The sequence below is a fragment of the Gouania willdenowi genome, chromosome 8 (genome assembly GCF_900634775.1).
Source record: "Gouania willdenowi chromosome 8, fGouWil2.1, whole genome shotgun sequence".
In the NCBI taxonomy this organism is placed as follows: Eukaryota; Metazoa; Chordata; class Actinopteri; order Blenniiformes; family Gobiesocidae; genus Gouania; species Gouania willdenowi.
Window position 1 is genome coordinate 17,371,052 of NC_041051.1, and position 22,766 is coordinate 17,393,817.

The following is a 22,766-nucleotide window of genomic DNA, read 5'->3' on the forward strand; positions in this document are numbered from 1 at the left end:
TTTATATGGCCTAAAGTATCTCTCCATATAGTTTAATGTAAGCATTCCACATCCTTCAATGGCCACAAGTACAGTATAGAAAATCAAGTTACAAGGCATACGGACTGCTTCACAAATATTTTCTGTGAAAGAACAGATTATTCTTGGAAGTATTGTTATTTCAAGCAGAAAATTCCCATAAACATACACCTAACCCATGTGGAACGTCTCACAAGAATTGATGTTACATGTTTGAACCACCTCACTTATATTAGCATTGTTTATTTGCATCACCTGAGTCCTCTAAAACTTTCACTCACCCATCGCAAGAAAAAAGCTGCCAGGAAAGGTGACAATAATCCATTTTTGCCACAGGATGTTGTCATTGTAAGGAGAGAATTGAACTAGTCCCAACCCCCTGACGAATGACAATTCCCTGTAATTGGCCCTGACATTATGAATGGCGTGTAAACTGAAATGTGTATAAAGAAAAACGTCCCTCGTATTTGGGACTAAATTGTCTTTTCTTAGCCAATTGTAGCTCTGTTACTCAAATGTCACTGTATGTCCTCATATTTTCACACTTTACTAAAAATAGCCCATGTGAACGTCATACCCAATCACAGATTGTGAAAGCTAAATTTAAAACCCGACTTAAATTGTTGCTCAGTTAAGAAAGCGTGGCCTTCATAATTGCAGTCTTTTACATCTCCATCAAATGAAATGTCAATTTATTAAAAATACTGTAGTAAAAATAAAAAAGGCAGATAAAAATATGGGCGTATTGGATATGACCGACATCGGAAGGCGGGACGTAAATTTTTGACAGGCGAATCGCATCAATGTAATGACTGGATGTGTTGGAGTTTATCCAATCGGTGCTAGACTTGCGGGTTGTGAGGAGTGAGTGACATGGCGTAGAGCCAATCAGAGAGGAGCAGAGGCACCCAACAGATGACTGGAGGTTCCCTTGCGGTGTGAAGATTAATGGAAGGGGGGGCACTGTTGATCCGAGGAATCGGTGATCAGGTGGTTAGTTCCAGAAAAACGTTTCATTTGACGGCTCGTTTAGAAACGGGTGGATGATATATCCTTTTGAACCACCAGCAGCAGAACAAGCTGTGTAGCGCGGACGATAGTCGGTGTTTAAGCTGAGGCCTGTCTGCTCGGAGCAGCAGCACCTGGACGGTTGAGGCCAGGAGTGGAAGGGACGCTAGCAGCTAACGCTAGCTCGCCTGACAGACGGAAGCCAGCCTTCGACAATCGGTGGGAACGGCAGCGTTTGGACAAAACAATAATTTCCTGAAAATAAAGGACACTTTGGTGACTTTTTAAAGTTTACCAGTGCTCACTTGGATATTTACGAGCCGAACGCTTTTCCAGCTGCTACCCGCTGTTATCTGTTAGCCGCCGTGCTAGCATTAGCCACCCGAAGGCTCTGGTGTTGGCTGCTGGATTGAATCATCGTTTGCCTGGAGTTTCCGTGTGTTTTATTCAGACATGCGTTTTATTCCCGCTTGTCAAGTATGGTTGCTGTGAGCTAGTATCTGGTTGTCACATTTGTTTGAGTCTCGCTGGTGCGTTTGACGGGTTACACTATTCAACGACTCTAAAGTAAAACTCAACCCAAGCCAGGAAACCACCATTAGCCTGCCATCATGGGCAACACGCCCACCGCAAAGAAGGGCAATGAGATGGAGAGTGGTGAGTAGTCAATACATCTTTATCTAAAACTCCCCTTTGGTCAATCAATGTGTAAAAACAACCGACTACCAGTTCATTTACTCCATATTTACTAGTTCACTGGCCTATTAAAACAATGACTAATTATATGCTTTCATATGGCTGAGATTGATATGCTATAAATAGTCAATATTAGTTTCCTTATGTATGCTCAGTCATCACTAATTATATTTGTTGTTTTAAACATATTCTATTGTTATTTTTTCCAAAAGCACATTCCTGAAGTTTGTGTATAACTGAAAGCAACTCTCCTGGTCCATGAACCCCTCTATAACCAATAACTACAGTACAAAAGCATAATGAATAAAGTGGGTTGAAAAGCTCCTATCAAGGATCACATTTACTGTCAATTTAGATGTGTGAAATCTTTCCTCATCTCCGCTGAATAGTGAATAGCGTCAGTAGATGTGTCTATTCACATTCTGTGGGATATCTTGTGATCAGAAGCCTCGGGTAGTTACCAGTTGTAAGGAAAAAGCCATCAGTACAAGAATCATATGATGCTCGACGGTTATCCTCTCCAGGCAGAAACTTGGGTGTTGAGTCTCTTGAACAACATGTGATGAGCAAGGATTAGAACAAGGACACTGGTATGCTTCATTGAGTTCATGTTGTGGCTCAGAAAAGGCAGAGATGCACGACTTTCAGGTCCCCAAAGCTTTTTGTAACAGATTTGATCTTCAAAACAGATTTTAATCTCCTGAAAAAGCAAGGGTAATGGCGCTAAGCTGTTCAATGTTTTATCAATCTTTGGCCGCCTTAATGATGCTCAAGATATGAACAGGTATCTGTGAAATGAGCATCAGCTCCTTGTTAGTCATGGAGAGTAGGTGTGAAGAATGGTGCCCTGATTGTGAAACCATCTCGAGTTTCAACACTGTCAGAAGTTTTCAGTCCATTTGCACAAAGTGTTTGAATGTTAGGTCTGAGAACAATAAGTGTCCAACTTTATCGTCATGTGTTGTTCCTTACATCATCATCATCACTGCTATTAAAGGGCCTGGCCTCTAGTGTCGAGTGCATATCAGGGTGTGTACTTTACTTTCCATCAAGCAATGAAAGATCAGCAGCAATGTAGCAGCATCTTTTACCTTCTGGAAAAGGTACTTCGAAAGGAGTGGTGGTTGGGTTAAATGTGGCCCATTTCTCATCTCTGAACTTTCAAGGATTAGTTTGGCCGACTGAGAGCGTCTGCCCTGGAAATCCGCTAAGTGCTGGCCCACAGGAAGAACTCAGGTGGTCAGACACACAGGAAGCAAAGGAGCTTGGAAGGGCTAGGCTAGGCACAGTTCTCTGCCTTAAACTACAACATCGTCTTAGATATGCTGAAGTGTGGGTTATCAGCAAAACCCCTTGTTGTTTTTCTGTATTTCTTTTTATACACCTATATATATATACCTACACAATCAAAATCTAAATAAGACTGCATAGATGGCTGCGCCTGTTTGATGTCTGTCAATCACAGGCTGGCAAGAGGACTGTTTAACGGAGCTGGACACACTTTGATGGATATAGATTATAGACAGTGGAGAGAGCAGAGCTGACCAACCACAGGAGGAGCTACAGGCTCACAACTGGAGCTAACTTTGAATTCTCAAACTTGACAGGCATATGACCCACGGGTGGAGCTGTAGTTTCTGTGTCCCAAACCTACTCAGTCACATTAATAAAAAGAAACAATACCTTATTGATCCTGAAAATATTCTTACTCTATTAAATGGGGTTTTTTGTTTATTTTTTTCCATATATATCCATATTTTGTCTGCTCTCTTGCTACCAAACAAAAAGTTTCTTGTGCTGGCAGATGCAGTATTTCTTTATAGCTTGCCTTGTTGCTCAAACAATTTTCTGTGAATTTCTTTAAACAAGTATAATAGAAGCCCATGATCTGTGTCACTAAGAATATTCCAATGGATTGATGTTTTTTTTTTTTTGTCCATATGATATGGTGACATCCTGTTTTATTCTAATGGATTCATCTTTGTTTTGTTTTAGACCATGTAATGAGGCGACATCCTGTTTTATTCTAATGCATTCATCTTTGTTTTGTTTTGGGCCATGTAATGAGGTGACATCCTGTTTTAGTTTAACTTTGGGTCCATAAATAATTGAACCTCGTTTCCAAGAGTTGCACAGCTGGTTCAGGTTTGGATCTCTTACAGCTTCTTGCCCTAAATTTAATGAACTTTAATATAAGATTACATTCATTATTTGCAGACCTTGTTACAAAGCCCTCTCAATGAATTTATGAATTAATGGTCCCTATTTAACAATTGCTTAGCGGATCCTATAGCAGCATGAGAGATAAAACATGGTTAGATATATGTGCAGAGAGAGCATTAACAAAGTCTTTTAAAGTGTGATTATTGTAAATTCCTCTGTTTTCTAGCTCTAGTCCTAGCCTAGAAACACATCACAACAATTCTTTTTTCTCCTCAAGATCTGTGTTTTATTCTTTGACACAGCCTCCTGCATAAAATCTTCAATACGCAAAATGTATGAAAAAATAATGCTTAGATTTTGTCTGACAAACACTGGCTTATAAATCTGGATTTTGTTTTTGTAATTCCTCCTTAAAATGAACAAAGAAAAACTTCATGCATATCTAAAAGTTAGTTTGTATGTCTGTCAGAAATGGTTTTAGAGAATGGATACAATACTTTTAACAAAGAACAGAATATATTAACATTTAAAAAGAAAAATGAATAAATAGTTGTTATCCCAATCAAAATATTTCTCAGCCTTCCCGACACTCTGAAGCTCTGATTTCCAAAGACAATAATATCTTAACCCAAAGGAAAAAACATTTGATCTGGGGAGCAGCCAGAAACACTGTTATTTATCCTGAGCTCACCACTGCTGCTGGTGGGACATTAAACACTGCGTGAAGGTCACTGTTAGCACGGCCGGTTGTTGTTTGTTGACTCTTTGGAAATTTGAGTGTGCCAGAGTGTGCATGTGCAGTGACAAGTTGTTTCGTATGTCATACCACAAATACTATAAAGGAAGCTCATTACAGGCCCAATGCCAGGCCTGTGATAAGAACATTTAGCCTGACTTTCCCAGTATAAATGACAGGATTTGAACTGAAATGGATGCCTTTTGTGTCAGAACTTCCTCGGATTAGTGATAGTATTAGAGTTGGTGAAATCATTTGTTTTTCAAGATGCATCGTAAATGCAGACTTTCAGCAAGCAACTTCCCATTGAATAGTGATAGGGATGTCCCGATACAACTTTTTCCATTTCCAATACGATACCGATATTGCAGCCTTGCGTATTGGTCGATACCGATCGCGATCTGATACGATATTAGCATGAATCATACATACTTTTATTACATATTTTGTAGTGTGGTGATGTTACTCAGAGAACAATAGTCAGCAATTCAAGTTCATTTCAGTTATTTTTTACTGTCAGTATATGGTGGGAACAACTGAGGGCGGGACACAAACAACAAAAACTTATCAGCGCGCTTATATCGGAGATTTTAGATGCAGTCCGATAAAATCCGATATTCGTTTTCTATCAATATATTTGATCAATATCGGATCGGGACACCCCTAAATAGTGATGCATCATCTAATTGAAATCAAATCGTGAGACCAGCCTTACTATACACATTTATTTTTGAATGTCCAAGATTAGGGCTGCACAATAAATACATTTTGAATCATAATTGTATTATTTATCTTTTGCTGTTTACTAATTGTAAGACTGTCCCAAAACATGCATGTGAGGTATTTCAGTGTTGTATTGGGGCCGACATTTAAACAAAAAAAGAGAGAAAAAAATCCAGTCAGATTGCTTTTGCCCTTTAACAATATATATTTAGTTTTTAGAGGTCCTACACCAGTCTGTGCCAATCTGGCTCTTAAACAAATGTGAAAATGAACAAAAACAAATTTCATTAAATTGATATAACCACAAAACCTACCCAGTTGTTTACTTAAAGTGTAACTAAACCCCCAGTTTTTTTGCTAATCTGCCACTAGGAGGGAAATTGAAAAAAATGCCTTGATAATGGGTGGGGCTTCTTGAGCAGTTAAGACACGCCCAGTCTATACTATAAAATCTCTCATGAACAATCTATGCAATGCTAACTCAAAACTCACTATACCTCTCTGTTCACTCTTCTTTCTGTGCATTCTACTCACCACAGATTGAAGAGTCCATAGGTGATAGTTTTTTATAGAAGGGGCGGGGCTAACAGTGTTTGTGATGCAAGATGGTCCCAAAACATCACATCATTTTATTCTCAGCCAATAGCAAAATGCAGTTGTAATGTAGAGGGCAGTCACTCATACATTTTACAACAAAATTATGCCAAATTGAAATACTTTGACTAAATTATTAGGCGTTGGACCAGGATGTATTCATCATAAAAGTGGTTTAGGGGTTTAGTTACTCTTTCAGTAATTTATTTGAAATTGTTACAAATTGTAAATGAATCAAGGCATCATCTAATGAAATTAAACAATACATTAAATAATAATCATTTACAGAACAGAAATCTAAACATCGGATGAAGCCATGTTCAAACTTCATTCATTGTTTCATTACATTAAAGTCAGAGGTATTGATTACAGAATGTCTTTTTTGTTCATTACACCATGAGTCAGAAAATATTGTTAATGGTGCAAAAAGAGAAATGAATTTTCCCAATGTTTTTAGTGATAGTGTCATAATTCTGTTAATCAGCAGTCCGTCACCCTCCAGAAACTAATGTCACAAAATAGATTATCAGCAGAGGACATGTCAGGTAATGTTAGAAATATAGAAATAATGACCACACTGACATGGCGGTGTTGCACATCTTGCCGACCAACAAGTTTATTCACTAGTTTGGTGTCTACAATGAGAAAAACAAACGTTGCACTCTTTTTTTTTTTAGAAATGTCCATGCTTCACATCTCATTTCTACCGCTATGTGTCCGGTTATTTGGATGCAGCTCACCACCACTTTTTTAAGGTTCTTTTTGTGAGATTTATTAAATGGCAAATTTGGTAAAAGGCAGCTCCTCTTTTATGACCAGGTTTGTTTTCATTTCTCTTGTATGTCCTCATTCATCTTACTGAGATGTTTGTTGATGGCCGGGACTGTTTCATTGTAGTTCAGCTGAGCTGAGGCCAGGTGTGCATTTCTGCAAGTTGTTAATATTGTTGTTAGCTGATATTATTCGTAACAGACTGTAGAAATGTTTTGCTAATTGAGCATCTTTAGTGGAACTTCCACTAAAGGTTCTTTATTATCTCCTGCCACAAAGTGTGAAGAGGGATATAGGTTTGAGCTCCATCTGTCTGTTTGAGTTAAGGAGGACAGCTTTTCTAAGAAAATGTTTAAGATACAATAACCAAATTCGATGTGTGGCTTCAGGGTATCACGACCTTGATAGAGTCTGAAAATGAGAAACGCACAATTATTTTTTTTTTGGAGTTATTGCCTTTTTTCTGTTTTTTTCTCTTTTTTTTTTTTTTACTCTGTTTGAGGTATCTTCAAATGGGGACAGCTTTTCTTAGAAACCATTTAAGGTAGTTAGTAATTTTATATTCGGATGTGATAATATTTTCTTATGTATACATTTAAGTTCTTAGATTTAGGAAATTGGTGTGAGGGGGATGTTGATATCTTCTTGTTGGACTTTCACCTAATTACACATTACAACAAAACAAACGTAAATACTTAAAAAAAGAATGTTTGCATCTACCTGGTGATTGTCACCTGTGCACGTCTGCATTCATCTGTTTGTTCTATAGCGGCGCCACATCTTTGGTCACCTACCACATAGATCTCATGCTATTCTACCAGGGCCTGCTGATATAGACCTGAATCTGAAGCGAGCTTTCCATTTTAATGATCGGTGATCTCGCCCTAATTTAACCCTTCGGTTTTTGCGTCAGAGTGGGCCACCGATGCCCAGGGGAGAGAGTCAGGATTGATTTGGTGGAGGATCAATTCAGCTCTAACACACTTTTGTGTTTTAACCGTTGTAAAAGTTCTACTAATTTGTGAACACATGAAATCCCTGAATAATTATATTGGTTACAAATGCAGGAATGTTTACTTGCAGCTTTAGTTCATGGCATGGGCCTAATTTTCCTAGAACTTTATCCCCGGGTTGTATAAATATCCCACTGCTTTATGCTCCTCCCTTGGTATTTTTGCCTCTGTTTCGATCGATATATAGTCACTGTTTGTTAGTGTGTGTGTGTGACATGAGAGGGAGCAGCCGAGTACTTTGTGTACAGAATAAATATTGATACAAACCCAGCAAGGGTCCAATTGATCTGTGCGAGTGGAACGAGAGCAGCACTGCTCTACATGCCATTTGTCACTGCACATCGGAGGCAGATGCTTGTTTTTTTTTTTTTTTTTTTTTTTTAACCCAGTCTCTCGTAAAAATACAGTAGCAGAAGAGACTGAGGACACTTTTCTGACAAAAACATTTAGGCATGTTTTTCTGTAGATGTTTGGATGTGTAGATCTGAGTGAGCGTGCTCTCAGTGAGCCAGGATCAACCATGTGTCAGCGGCTGTGAGGAAGGGGCCAAGGATAAATTAAAAGGAGGAGACTTTGCAAGGCCAATGTGTGACAGGAAGAGCTCCAGAAGGCACGCAGGGAAGAGGGAGTCATCCTCGCGCTCAACCGAATCAGGGTCACGCTCTGCAGATGCTGCAGCACCGGAGGCCCCCGTAGTCCTTCCAGATGGTGAGACATATGGGTTCACAAATTGTCAGAGTTTGGATTTGCAATTTATTACCAATAAGAATTTAACAGAGCTACCTAGTACAGGCCTTAGTTTGTTCAGTTATGTTCCAGCTTCCTTCTTCTTGTTCTTAGCCCTGCTGTCATTTTCTAACACTTTTTCAGTATTTGCTCCACTCAGTTCTTTGTGCTTGGAAGTTGAAGTTGAGCAACTTTCATGGGAAATGTTTACTGAGTGCTTCTATCCTGAGCAGCAACAACAACTCTGGTCTTTGTATGAACTTTGGTCTTTGCTGTTGTCTCCCACTCTTTGTTGGAGCCGCTAGTCTTTGAAGACTTCAGACCAAACAAGCTAGAGAGGACCACTCGTCAGATTTACTATTACTTGGAAATAACGAAAAGGCGTTTGAATGTTTCCTTGGTTACTGTATAAACATTGCCAACAAAAATATTTGGTTACAATCGGCATGAGCAGGGTTACAACGAACAGGAACAGCCTTTTGAGAATAAGTCCTTAGGCGTAATTTGCATTGATTATTTTGACAGGAAGAGTTTCCACATTAACTCGTCACTCAGTGCATACGGTAATGTTTCAATAGTTTTTCAATGAGGATAATTTCATTTATCAACACAGTTGGTGTTTCTGATCTGTTTTTTTTTTTTTTTTTTGGACCTTTGATATTTGCTGTAGTAGTTGATAATCATTGGAGACAACGTTTTAAAACGTTAACCACCACTACCGTCTTGTGTACAGTAGAAATGGCCCCACTCTCTCTGCTGCTGTGGCTAGAGAAATGATGGTGAGGAGGAATGAGGAAGGACTGCTTATCTAAATGTTCCCACAGGGCTCTGATCAGTCCTATGAAGATAAGGAGAGAAAATTAACTTCTCCTTTTACAGTGACTCTGTCCACAGATGTTGTCATATATATATATATTATTTACCTGAGGAAGCATCTATAAATCCATCACCAGTAAAGTTCTGGTGATGGAGGCATTACTTTGTATGTACTATGTCAATCAGAGCAGAGACTGGTGCTCTTTGTTGCTCAAACAAGAGTCATCCAGATGTTATGATTGAGGAAATGAAAGAATTCCTGAAAAAGGACATTTTAAGTTTCCAAATGTTCCACTTGGTCTAAAAACATGTACATTAAGTTGAATGGATTCTTACTGATGACTGAAAGAGGGAATATTTTTGTTTGCAGTCTCCCAATACAACTTTTTCACTTCCGATACAATGCATATATTGCCGCTTTACATATTGCCAGATATCGATCAGATACTGTTATCAGCCCAGATGATGCAAACTTTATTTTGTGATTTTGTTGTGTGGAGTGTTAGAAAATGCTTGATCAAGTGATATTACTCGGAGAACAATAGTCAGCAACAGTAGGTGTGATGAAAACTGACCCATTTGTTATTAACCAATGGATTGCATCAATTTTAACCTTAAACATCAGAATATTCTACAATTGAATAAAATGTGTAAAGAAAATAAATGGATGCAATGAAAACTATATATATAGTATTAAAATAAAAAAATAAAAAATAATTTTTTTTTTAGATGCAGGCTGATATTTTCCTTTTTTAATTTAAATTGTTTGCTGATATCCAATATGGGAGTGGGACACCCTTAATGTTTGTGCTTCTATTGCTTTGTCGCAGTTTGCTAACCTTTAGATGAACTGTCGATCTTTCCCAGTTTACCATGCACTAAATCAGCTGAGATTGTATTCGACATCATGCGACAATGACAAAATTAGGCAGACAGAGATTGATTGTGTACAACACTTTTTTAAAATATTATCTTGCTATAGTCTTGTATTGATAAAGTATTGTTAGTCATCTGACCTTAGATCAAAAAATAGGACGATATTTTTCTCTCTTTGTTAGGCATGTGACCATCTTACGTCAAATAGCCGAAGACTTGATCCTAATCATAAGGATGTTGTTGTTGTTGTTGTTGTTTTACACCAGTGACACTTGTGAATTAGCATTTGTCAATCACGCTTTTTTTTGTACTATTTGAATAGAGTTAAGCTCCAAGAGCAGAAAATTACCATATTTTTTCTCGGTATTGGAATGTAAATAATTATAATTTGGATCACTTTTAAGTTTATATCAGACTCCGTGGCCTTTGCTGCAAAGCCATTAAGATAATTAGCAAATATACTGTGATATGATTTAAACTGGAATGCTAAAGTGCTACCAAGTAATTTAATTTAACCTTTACCATAACTTATTCCCCTCAACCAAACTTTACATTACGCTCAATAGAGTCCAGTCCCGTTGACATGGCAACCACCAAACACAGACTCGAGAGCATTACACAGCCATGGAAGCCAATATTTAACCCTTCCTGTACACTTTTCTTGAGCTAATCTGAAGAAAGAAGTCTGAAGGTTTCCATTGCAATAGTTTGCCAATTTCTTGACCTTTTTATTTGGTCTCTGTCCACTTTGTGGCTCAGTTGCTGTTACTGTTGCTTTCACTGAGTTATACCACTGACAGTTGTTCGTGGAATGTTTAGTATCGAGGAAATTTTACAAATGTATTTATCGCACAGGTGGCAACCTCTCACAGATGCTTGAATTCACTCAGCTCCTGTAGGTGCTGACAACTGCAGACATGGTCTACAAGCTCTTTTTAAGCACCTGTGGCCTTGGTCGTTATAGTAACTAGGAAATCCACTTTTGTTTAGAGTTTACCAAATACTTGGACAATATTGTTTGTTTCTAATATAGTATTATTGAAAAAGGTTCTTCTTTTGAATGGTGTATATTTGCCCTTATAAAGTTCATTATCAGATGTGTTCTTTCTGTGTCATTTTAACTTCACCAGTAGTTTATTTCAATTCCCAAAAGGAATATCATGTATCCTTTTAAGTGATTTTGTCCATGCATGGAAACATGTCAAATGGCACAGAATTAAGAGAGTAAGTTCTTGATGATCTGTGTCTGAATATTTTCTGTCTTTGTTAACAGTGAAAGAGTTTCTTGCCAAAGCCAAAGAAGATTTTCTGAAGAAATGGGAAAATCCAGCACAGGTGAGATTTAATTTAAACTAGTTTTTACTCATAATTTTACATCTGCACCGTGTTTATCTGGCTTGATTTGGTAACAGATTGTATTTTACCTCCTGTTTTATGAAGCAGCTCACTTTGTCACAGAATGTGAAGAGTCATGAGATAATTCTGTCCCTCAAGAATTGAGGACAGGGCGCCCTCTGCTGGGCATATGTCAAATGTTTTTCTATAATAACCAGATGAAATTACAACTCCTATAATAATTCATTTATAAAGTGGGTTATTTCCAAAGTCAATACAAATACTAGAACAATTCCAATTTGATAGTTTTTTTTTTTTTTTTTTTTTTTTTTTTTTTTTTACCAAAAAATGACAAATAAACCAGTTGCACTTGAGTTATGTTTCTTATATTTATTCGTTACATGTTTTGTTCCCCACAGCAAACGGCAGCATTGGACCACTTTGAGCGTTTGAAGACCTTAGGCACGGGCTCATTTGGTCGAGTCATGTTGGTCAAACACAAAGACAGCGGCAGCCATTTTGCCATGAAGATACTTGATAAACAGAAGGTATGAGGAGACACATTTAATGTAAACTCTATAAAAAAACATTTTAAATATCAGGCAATGCATATGCAATGAGCGTTACCAGAGGTAGCAAAAGTACTACTTCAGTACTTAAGTAAATGTATAGATACTCGGTATAAGTATTGAAGTAAAAGTAAAGAGTACATGCTACTAAATGTACTTAAGTCAAAAAGTAAAACAAATGTCCCTTCAATAATAAGACAGCGATTCTAAACCAGCAAATTCCATATCTTTTGTTTTTTTTAACTTGTAGAATATTGGTAATGTAATATTGGTACATGGAAACAAGTTAAATCTGTTAACTTTGAACACCTGGAGAATTTAGCACTCAGGATAAATACAATTTGTAGATAAAAATGTGTCGAGAACAAGAAATGCATATACTCAATAAAACCTAGAGCAGCTTTAAGTTTAACATTTTTTAGAACTTGTAGAAAACTAGTATATGGAAATAAATCAAATCTGTTAACCTTTAAGAACACCTGGAGAATTTAGCACTCATTATAGATAACATTTGTAAATGTTTCAATTTAAAAAAAAATGCAAATTCTCAAATAAATAGCTTTGAGTTTAAGATTTTTAATAAATTGAAAATGTTTATTATAAAACTAAGGGACCTGCCTATCAGAAAAAAGCTCAAACTACCAATGTTTTTAATTTAGCCTCAAGAGAATGACGTTCTCCAGGTTTTTGGAATGGAGATGTGCCCTTTTGAGTCCTGCTGTGCTGAAAAGCGTGTTTAGTTTGAGCGACAAGGTCTTAAAATGCTTTTTAAAATGCAGTACGGAGTAGAAGTAAAAAATCACAAAAAAATAAATATTCAAGTAAAGTACAGATGCCATAAAAAGTGACTTTAGTACATTAACAAGTATGTGTACTTTGTTACTTGTCACATCTGAGCATTACTCACCAAAAAAAAAAAAGATATTCATACACGGTGCCTTATTGAGGTTGATCAGATTGTTGCTGATTGTTGGGGATGTAAATTCTGGCGTGTTCACTGCCTACTGAGCTCATTACGTCTCTATTCTCCTGCAGGTTGTAAAGCTGAAGCAGATCGAGCACACACTGAATGAGAAACGTATCCTGCAAGCCGTCAGCTTTCCCTTTCTGGTGCGACTGGAGCACTCTTTTAAGGTACGAGTTTTACTATTTTTTTAGGGTGTTAAAGCAGACCTGGGCATCTGACAAACCAAGGGCCACATGCAGCAGCTATAGGTTTTGGTTTCTGTGGCCCCAAAAGGAACACACAGAATGGCTCCAAAAACACACTGTTTATTGAAACATGCACACACAAAAATAGACAAAGTTACACCAGAAAACGTGCAGGACGACGACAGAAACACAAAATATAACAAATGTACAAAACGACAATAAAAATAGGGGGAAAAAAGACTAGTCAGACTGGTAGAAAGGCGCAACCATAGACAGGTGTTGTGAACTAGCATTAGCTACTTACTCTATGTGCAGCACATCAGCTGCAAACTTTTGTATCTATGTTGAATTGCATTGTCCCTGTCCAATTAATACATAAATAAAATAGAAAATGCATAAAACAAGTACAGAAACACAAAAATGATGCGACAATATACATGACAAACATATACAAACTTTTTATTTCCTGTATTATTAAGATAAAATTAACTTTATTAACTTAAATTAATGTCACAGCAGATTGGCTCAGATGGTCATTATTCTAACTGCTGACGCTCCATCATGTGACCCTCTGATCAGACAATCTGTTGCGATGAAAGTTTCTGGTCTCTGTGTTAAAGTAACACTCCCCTTGTTCCACTACAGGACAACAGTAATCTGTATATGATTATGGAGTACGTACCTGGAGGTGAAATGTTCTCTCACTTAAGGAGGATCGGAAGATTCAGGTGAGTTCCACTACCGTAGCTGAATTGGTCTCTTGGTGTGGGGCAGTAAATATTGAGGCCTCCATGTTTTGCAGTGAACCACATGCGCGCTTCTACGCAGCCCAGATTGTTCTGACCTTTGAGTACCTTCATTCTCTGGATCTCATCTACCGAGATCTGAAGCCAGAGAACCTGCTCATTGATCAGCAAGGTTACATACAGGTGAGGACTACATGTTTAGTGCACATGTTGTGGTCAGCGCTCTAAACTGTGCTCTCTGCTTCACAGGTGACAGATTTTGGATTCGCCAAGAGAGTGAAAGGTCGAACCTGGACGCTTTGTGGGACTCCTGAATACCTGGCACCAGAAATCATCCTCAGTAAGGTTTGTATTGAGCAACTGTGGTCATCGCTGTTAGGAAACCTTTAGTTTAGTGAACAGGGGGAGTGACACATTTGAATCACTATTTACTACTTTTTGTCGTCCCTTTTTCTTCTCCAGGGTTACAATAAAGCAGTGGACTGGTGGGCTCTGGGAGTGCTGATATATGAGATGGCTGCAGGGTATCCTCCTTTCTTTGCCGACCAGCCTATTCAGATTTATGAGAAGATTGTATCAGGAAAAGTAAGTTCACCTCTAATATTTTCTGTTTTGTTAGGTAGTTCAAAATGATGACCATTCCTAGAAATTCAGCAGTTTTTTTTTTTAAACTGATCGAGCTTCCTCTATTAATATTAACATTTTTTTTGTTTATAATAGGGGAGGGTCATATTAAAGTAATCTGCACTTTATTAAAGTTATGTATCATATACAAGATGTGTTCAAAGTGATTGATGATGATTATTGCAGCGTGTTTACTTCTCATCCTGAGGGTCCGAGCCAGGTTTGGGGTCAATTATAGCTGTAACCGCGTAATTGATAATTAATTACAATTATGATCTAGTTATAATTGGAAACAATCTGTTGCTGTTATTGTAATTGAATTGTAATTGAGTTCAGATAATTGACTTTGTAATTGTAATTGGCGTTGAGATTCTATAAAAACCATCAGTTACGATTTACCGTAATGAAATGTAACTTTTCCCACTACCTGTCAGTTCTCTTGAAAAAACAATTGAAATATCGGGGCATTCTGACAGAAAAAAGGCTCAGATGAACAGACCAAAAATATTAATACCAATATTTTAATTGATTAGGATGCCTAATAAGGTAACCAGGAGATGAGAAATTAATTAGCTGATAGATCATAATCTTTTAGTGCAGTGATTCTCAACTGGTGGGTCGGGACCCAAAAGTGGGTCGCGGACCTGTACTGGGTGGGTCAAGGAAAGCTGAGCAAAAAAAACTACTTAATGTCTGTCATGTTGGTATTTTATATTGAAAGAAACTTTTCTTTTGACAGGCATGCTGTGAAATGCATGTTGCACAGCAAAATATATATAGTTATGTTTTTAAAAAAAAGATTATATATGCATGTTTTCAACAGTTATCTTTGAAAAAAAGCTACATTTGGTTGGTTGAATTAAAAAAAATAAAATTAAATAAAAGTGGGTCGCGATTTGATGGCAAAAAGTGGGTCCCAGGGTGAGACGAGTTGAGAACCCCTGTTTTAGTGTATTTTACAGCTGATTCATGAGTCAAAACTGACCCATTATCATAGGAGATGCTAACACAAGATCAAGGTTACGTTTATTTATTAAAGACTTGGTAATTGTGATTGAGTGATTAATTAATTAATTAATCATTAAGACGGAAAATAATCATTTTAATTGGATCAAATGCCGGTCACTTTAATCATAATTCAGTTGTGACTGAACACGAATAATTGAAGACGTAATTGTAATCGTAAAAATGTAATTGACCCCAATCCTGGTCCAAATCCACACACACACACACACACACACACATTGTGTGAACTATAAACCGATGAGACTGGATATCTGGTTCAACAAGTGAGAGTTACGGCTGCATCGGTAGCAGCCTCCTCAATCGATAGGAATTAGCCATAATACCTAGATTAATCGGTTGTAGAGTCATGGATCGGGTATCGCGAGACTTGGAATCGGTTGGCGGGATCACACACACTCCAGCGTCTCTAAGCTCCACTTAAAAACAACTCTAGCACTGAAGCTGCCGGCGAAACCAAGGCTGCGTCCGAATAGTCCCTCCTATCTCCTTTCTTATCCACTGTTCCTTCACCCTCAGAAGTGTTTAAGTGATGACCGTGATTAGGGGTGTGAACCTCTGGGTACCTTACGATAACAATTATATCACGATATGACGATACTGCTATTATTGATATATTGGTCAGAAATCAGTCTTCGATAATCTATGACATAACAAGAAAACAAAAAGATTAAGTGAAAAAATACAATTTTTATTTTATATCTCATATCTTTATATCTATAAAAGTGTCCTATGAACAGTGACACTATTTTAGTGCAACATTTCTGTAAATAAGTGTCAACATACCAGTGTAAACGAATAAGTATCTCCCATAGTGCTTTCTGTAAACAAAAAATAGTCTTTCTTACCAGTGACACCATTATAGTGCAATATTCCAGTAAACAATATATTTGTTCCTTCAACAAACAGTGACAAAATTTCTGTGAAGACCTTCCTGCATATTTTAGCGAAAAAGCAGAAAAGGTTTTGAAAATGATAAAATAAATTTTAAATTCAAAAAATAAATAAATAATAATAATTTTTAAAAAAATTCTCTTTCAGCTCAGTAAAAGAGGCTAATTTTTATCTCCTTTAGCCGAGGAAACACTGATATATCCTTTACCAAAGGAGACGAGATAATGCTGACACACAATTCCTTGCTACGACAATATTTAAAGGGACGCTCACAGCGCCTTGAACAGTTTTGAATAAATAATTTAAAACCCATATCTTATTATATGTAGGCCATATCAGATTATAACTGACAAAAAACAGACACTCTGAGGTTCAAGAAAAAGGTATCAGAGGAGGAGGCATTCTATCCTCCAAAAGGACAGAGGACAGTGGTGATGGGTAAAAAATGCAAAATGCACAGGCATACTGTATGTGAACTACACTACTGTGTGTGAGGTAAAAACTATAATGATTGTTGACTTGTGAGTCAGACTTACAGTAACTGCAATGTGAGAATATAAATGTAGGCAGTCAATCATCAATTGGGGATGTAACGATTCACTCAACTCCCGATACGATTCGATTCATGATACTGGGTTCACGATACGATTCTCTCACGATTTATTTTACAAAATGAGACTGTTGACAAATGATGACTGAAAAATATTCATTTTTTTTCTTCAACAAAAAAAAAATCCTGTACTATTTTCTCTTATTTTTCATTGTCAAAAGAATCCCTTGATAAACTATGCAAAATTATGCAATTTGATTAAAAATAAATCTTTAATAAAATAAATAAAGAAATAGTACAAATGAATATGAAGTTTCTTCATTTAAATTCTGGCTCTACAGTAAACTATGCAAAACTGCATAATAGTTCCTTTTCTTTGTAAAAGTGCAACTGAAAATGTAATTTGTGCCTTAATAATTGGACTTTAAAACAAATCCCATATCAAAGAAATAAAATAAATAAACAAACTATGGTTTTCATTCTCTCTCTTGTTTCTCCTTTTCCTCTCTGAGCTCCTCTTACCTTGGATTTCACATGTTCTTTCTTTCTCACATCTTTCATTTTGTCTTGGGGAAGCCAAAATGCTTCCACACTTCTGATTTAAAACACGGTGGTGCGTCCTGAATTTCAAATTCTAAATAGATTGCACCCTCTGAAATTGAATCGCAGTAGTTTTTTTTTTTTAGTGTCGATGTGAACCGTGACACCTTTGAATCAATTTTTATCTGCCTCACGATTCATCTTTACATTTCTACTCATCATTATAAAGTTATTGTTACATGGTTTGTTTATAGGCGTGTACCATGTTTACATTGAAATGTTGCATCTTTGTTACTTCTTGTGTTCAAAACACTGCTCCGGCTGAAATGTTGCACTTTGTTGTAATTCTTCTTCTTTTTTTGGTCCACGTCTTAAAAGTTCTGTTTTTGTTTTGCCAGTACCATAAAGCCAAAGTGCTTGGGATATGTGGTCTTTTACAGATTTGAAAAGAAAATATTGCACTGTCACTTTAGAATTGGCTTCTTTATTTTATAAAATATCCACAACAATTATTTACCGTAGAAACAAATCGTACGGTTCCTACACTGTATTGAATCGAATCGTTTCGTATCGGTCTGTAAAAAAAAAGATATTGTTTTTGAATGAAATCGTAACCTGTGTATCTAGATGTATATCGAATTGTTTATCACAGGGAGATGTGCAACCCTAACACACACACACTCTCACACACTAATTGTGGTTTTCTGTGGACAGGTTCGCTTTCCTTCCCACTTCAGCTCAGACCTAAAGGACCTTTTGAGAAATCTGCTGCAGGTGGATTTGACAAAGCGCTTTGGTAACCTCAGGAATGGAGTCAATGATATCAAGGGCCACAAGTGGTTTGCCACCACAGACTGGATCGCAATCTACCAGAGAAAGGTCAGAAGTCATCTACAAATTATGTACAGCATCGTTTCATATCTTAGATTAGAAAACCTGTCAACCAAAAACAATCTTACATTGTCTTTGTTCATCTTCTGATTTGATGGCTTATTCATAGAAATTACTTCTGCATTTTTCTTTTATTTAAATGTAAACTATAATGCACTCCATCACAACACTCGCCATCTGATTGGCTCACATGTTTGGTCACATATTACGTGACTGTCGATCAAAAACGACGAGATTTTTCTACTTCACTTTAGGTAAAAAAATAAATGGGAAAAAAAAAATCAACTGAAAGAAAATATTAAATCTTGTGTGTTTATCTTTTTTTATTTATTTTTTAGGTTTTTTTTCTTTTCTATTATTTTAATCAGAAAAACCTCACAAACTGCAACAACTTTGAACCAGGAAGAAAATTTTTAATTTTTAATTTCCAAGCATTTTGTATCAAAGTTTGTGGGTTTGTTATTATAAATGAAACTATTATTATTAATATTTTTAAATGACCTTCCCAAAAAAAAAAAAAAATAAATAAATGTATACTGTATGTACTTAATCATAAAGTGTTTGGATAAAAAAAATAAAAAAATAAATGTTAATTCTAGAAAAGTCTAAAACATTTGATCAAAACTAAGATATTTGGTATTTTCTTGTCAGCTTGAATGTCCTCCTTTAATTTATGCTGTTTTTACTTTCTGTTTTCAGGTGGAAGCTCCATTTATCCCCAAATGCAAAGGCCCCGGTGACACTAGCAACTTCGATGACTATGAGGAGGAGGAAATCCGAGTCTCCTTCACAGAGAAGTGTGCAAAGGAGTTTGCTGAGTTCTAAATTTCCAGCTCCAGAGTAGCAGGGAGAGAGTGAGTGTCAGGGATTGAGCGAGTAAAAGGGGTTCTGAATACAGGAAGCACTTGTGTGGACTGATAACTTGCTTATTTGTGATGGGGAAAACGATGTATATCCCCCCCACCCCCCATTCCCCTTCCTAGTGGAAAGGCAGAGAAAGTCAAGAAAGATCCAACAGAACCAGCAGTGTTGCCTTTTCTGATTGTTTAACTGTTACCTCCCTGTTTTAATTCTCCCTCTTGTGTTCGTTGAGGCTCATCTCAAACACACACCAGTCACAGCTGTGTGGCTACACTGGTTTCTCCCCCTAAAGGTGTAACAACACATTTTTTTCAGCCTCTGCAGGCTGAGTTTCTGATTTTTCTGTTTAAGGTACTGAATCTGCTCGACTGCTTTTCCAACGGCCCCTTTTTAGAACTGCTCCAAAAAAAAGTGATGGTTTTATCTCGTCATCCACTTCCTTCCTCCATCGCTCCATGTCAAAACTGTCCAAGCAATACCAAGTCCAACAGATGTGCCTATCATAATGCCAACTGGTTGGAACATGGCGCGAACGCACTGGTGCAGAGCTGTGGCTATGATGGCGTCGGCCCTCGTGCCCGCTCGGTCGAAAAAGCCTGAAAACTCTCTGCACCTGCCTTTGTCTGCTCGATGTGGCATGATTTCCGGGTAGATGATGCACTCGACTGCTCGTAGCTGCAGTGCTGACCTCTTTGATCAGAGTGAAAAGGATTTATCATGGTAGAACTTTGTGTGCATATAGGTCTCACTCTCCCGTGGACCTGTAAGATGAGAACACGAGGTCTGCATTTAGGTCTGTCTTTCTCTTAGCTGAATTTATTAGAGCCTTTTAAAAAAAAAAAAGAAGAAAAAAAAACAAATGAAAAGAAATTCTATTGGTGATCATTTTGTCCTTTTTATGTCAATCTCTGTGCTTGTGTGTTATTTCGTGCTTGAAGGTTGGTTCAAAGCTGTGATTTGACAGCAGCTAACATTGTGGTCACACTCCTGACTATTGTTTATTTAATTCATAGAACATTCATACATGTATATTGATATATATAAATATATATATAAATATATGATAGAGAACACAAACTATTCATCTTTCAACATTGTCTCTCGGCTGTGAAACGGAATTAAGAATGAAATTGATGACTTCTTGGTTTTTTCTTCACGGCGTCGGTGATGGGTTTTGATTCACAAAAAACGGTAGCAAAAATGTTTCAGCGGGACGTGCATGTTATTTTTGTACAGGCGGAGGGCAGAGCGTTGTGCTTTCTTTGTGCTGAAATACCTGAGATTGTGGAACGTGTGTGTGGATATTGGAAAAAAAAAAAAAAAAACACTCTATGCTTTGTTGGGATTAAACTAAAAACTGGGTAAAAAGTGTCAAAGTTCCTCTGGGCTTTGTAGGTAACACTCACTAATTGTGTGATTCTCACCCTGACTATTGTTATTTCCCCCCTCCACCCCATCCAGTTCACTTGTATGTTTCTTACACGTAACAGACGAAAACATTCGCAGTCCGATATTGGAGTGTTTAATTTAAACTTCCCTTTCTTCTCTGTTGGTCACTAAACTACAGAAGCGTTCCTGAGCTCTCACTTTGCCAACTTCTGTGGAATGAATGCAAGACAATCGCAGACCTGCGTCACCATGTGGGTTTGCTGACTGAGCACGTGTTGGGTTGTTGATGGATGAATGGATGGATGTTACCTACCCACCCCACTCCCCTGCACCCTTCACCCTTCACCCACCCTAGGTGCTAGACTTTGTCCATGTCACTGAAAAAAAGCTTCTGTGAATTGTTTGATGTGCATCGATCTGTCACAAAGTCTTGTAACATGAGATTTTTTTTTTTTTTTTTAGAATGTTTTCGACTAGATCATTTCTGTAGGCTCAAGTAATTATTATTTTTTTTGGCATTGTCTTAATGTAATTGAGATCAAAGGATGAGGATACATTTTGAATGTCTTGAACTGTCTCATGGATACATTTCAATGCTGTTTGGAAACATGATGTTTTTTTTTTTTTTTTTTTTTTATAATGTTTCTTCAGTAAGACTGGGTTTGGTTTTTTTTTTTTGCATGTGCTAAAGCAGCCTATCAGGAAGGCCTCATCCAGACCCAAAACCGTTAAAAAGAAATCAGTTCTTATTACATTACACAGCAGATCATCGTCTAACTTGTTCTGTTTATGGAGAAAAGAAATGAAGCAGATACCACAGCATCATTAAGACGTTTGTTTAATGTCAGGTTCTAATGAGAGCACATGTGATGTCTTATTTCCTTGGCCCAGTCAATGGTCGATGCCACACGATCCATTTCACTTTTCTGTTCTCGTCCAGAATTAATTTTTTTTTTTTTTTTTTTATCAGCTCAACACTATCAAACGCTCTGTGGTTTTTTTCACGGTTCTCTCCTGTTTGCCTTGGATTTTTTCATCACGTCCACACTTATTCTTCTGTACTCACACACACACATTTAACACTTTTTACATCTGAGATGTTTTGCCTTCATATTTTCTAATCGTATTTTCAAAAAAGAAGGAAAATTAGCAAAAACAGGACATTAATCTTTCTCCTCATGACCTGGGTACAGTGATTGTGTAGTCTATTGTACCTTTGGGCAACAATACTGTATATCCTTTTGCCTTTGACAGTCTTAACTATCTTACCCTCTGGACAACTTGACAGATACCCTTAGAACACGAGTATGTTAAAAAAAAAATATATACATAAAGTAATATTTTGCAAAATGTATCATTCCAATAAAGTTTTACTTGTTACGACTAACATGTTTGGTTGATATTTTAACTTTTTCTTGATAATTTGCAACATCACAATTCTGTCATGTCACGTATTGAGTTTAACACATACTGGTTTTAAAATATGCATCTTAAGTGTGAAAATGTGGTCAATGTACAAAACGTAACAGTAAAAGTGTACAGACTGCAGATCAGCAAGGTTTATAACCTTCAAATATAAACATAAGACAAGAAAAACAGATTTTTCACAACCCAATTTGAGGATAGTTTAAAGGTAATTTAAAAAAAATTTTAAATTTTTTTTTTTTTTGGTGTTATAATCAATTTCAATATATACATCACTATTGTTTTTTTTTCCAAAGCTAAGAATATATATTTTTTCACTATTAATATTATATTAAACCTTTTTTTCCTCTGTGAAATAAGAACATCAATTCCAGTCTAGACTTAAACTAAATTATTTTCGTTATGTATGTTTAATATTAACTTTGTACCGTATTGTCAAATGCAACATTTTTTATTTCCCAATATATACACATTGAAACCCCTCCCTGTCAACCTAATTTTAGGTCATTATGTATTTCCATGGAAATAACAGGTTATGGCTATAATGTGATTCCGCACTGGATGTATTCCACAAATAAACATAAGTGCAGAATAACATATTCAACTTTAGTCATAGGAAAAGGTACA

General features: G+C 36.8%; 1 protein-coding gene across 3 annotated transcripts; it reads left to right on the top strand.

Annotated features, from left to right (window-relative positions):
* Positions 1 to 914: 914 nt before the first annotated feature.
* prkacaa (protein kinase, cAMP-dependent, catalytic, alpha, genome duplicate a) lies at positions 915 to 22,101 on the top strand. Of its 3 annotated transcripts, none has more exons than XM_028454951.1 (10): positions 915 to 1,683; positions 11,414 to 11,475; positions 11,895 to 12,023; positions 13,080 to 13,178; positions 13,842 to 13,924; positions 13,999 to 14,125; positions 14,192 to 14,287; positions 14,405 to 14,527; positions 18,288 to 18,452; positions 19,164 to 22,101. In XM_028454951.1, exons 1-10 carry the CDS (start codon positions 1,638 to 1,640, stop codon positions 19,287 to 19,289), a joined length of 1,056 nt encoding a protein of 351 aa, XP_028310752.1. In that variant the 5' UTR covers positions 915 to 1,637; the 3' UTR covers positions 19,290 to 22,101. The 3 variants fall into 3 exon arrangements, with proteins under 3 accessions (XP_028310752.1, XP_028310753.1, XP_028310751.1); XM_028454952.1 differs by having other exon boundaries at positions 915 to 1,245; XM_028454950.1 differs by lacking the exon at positions 915 to 1,683 and adding an exon at positions 8,171 to 8,430.
* Positions 22,102 to 22,766: the final 665 nt, after the last annotated feature.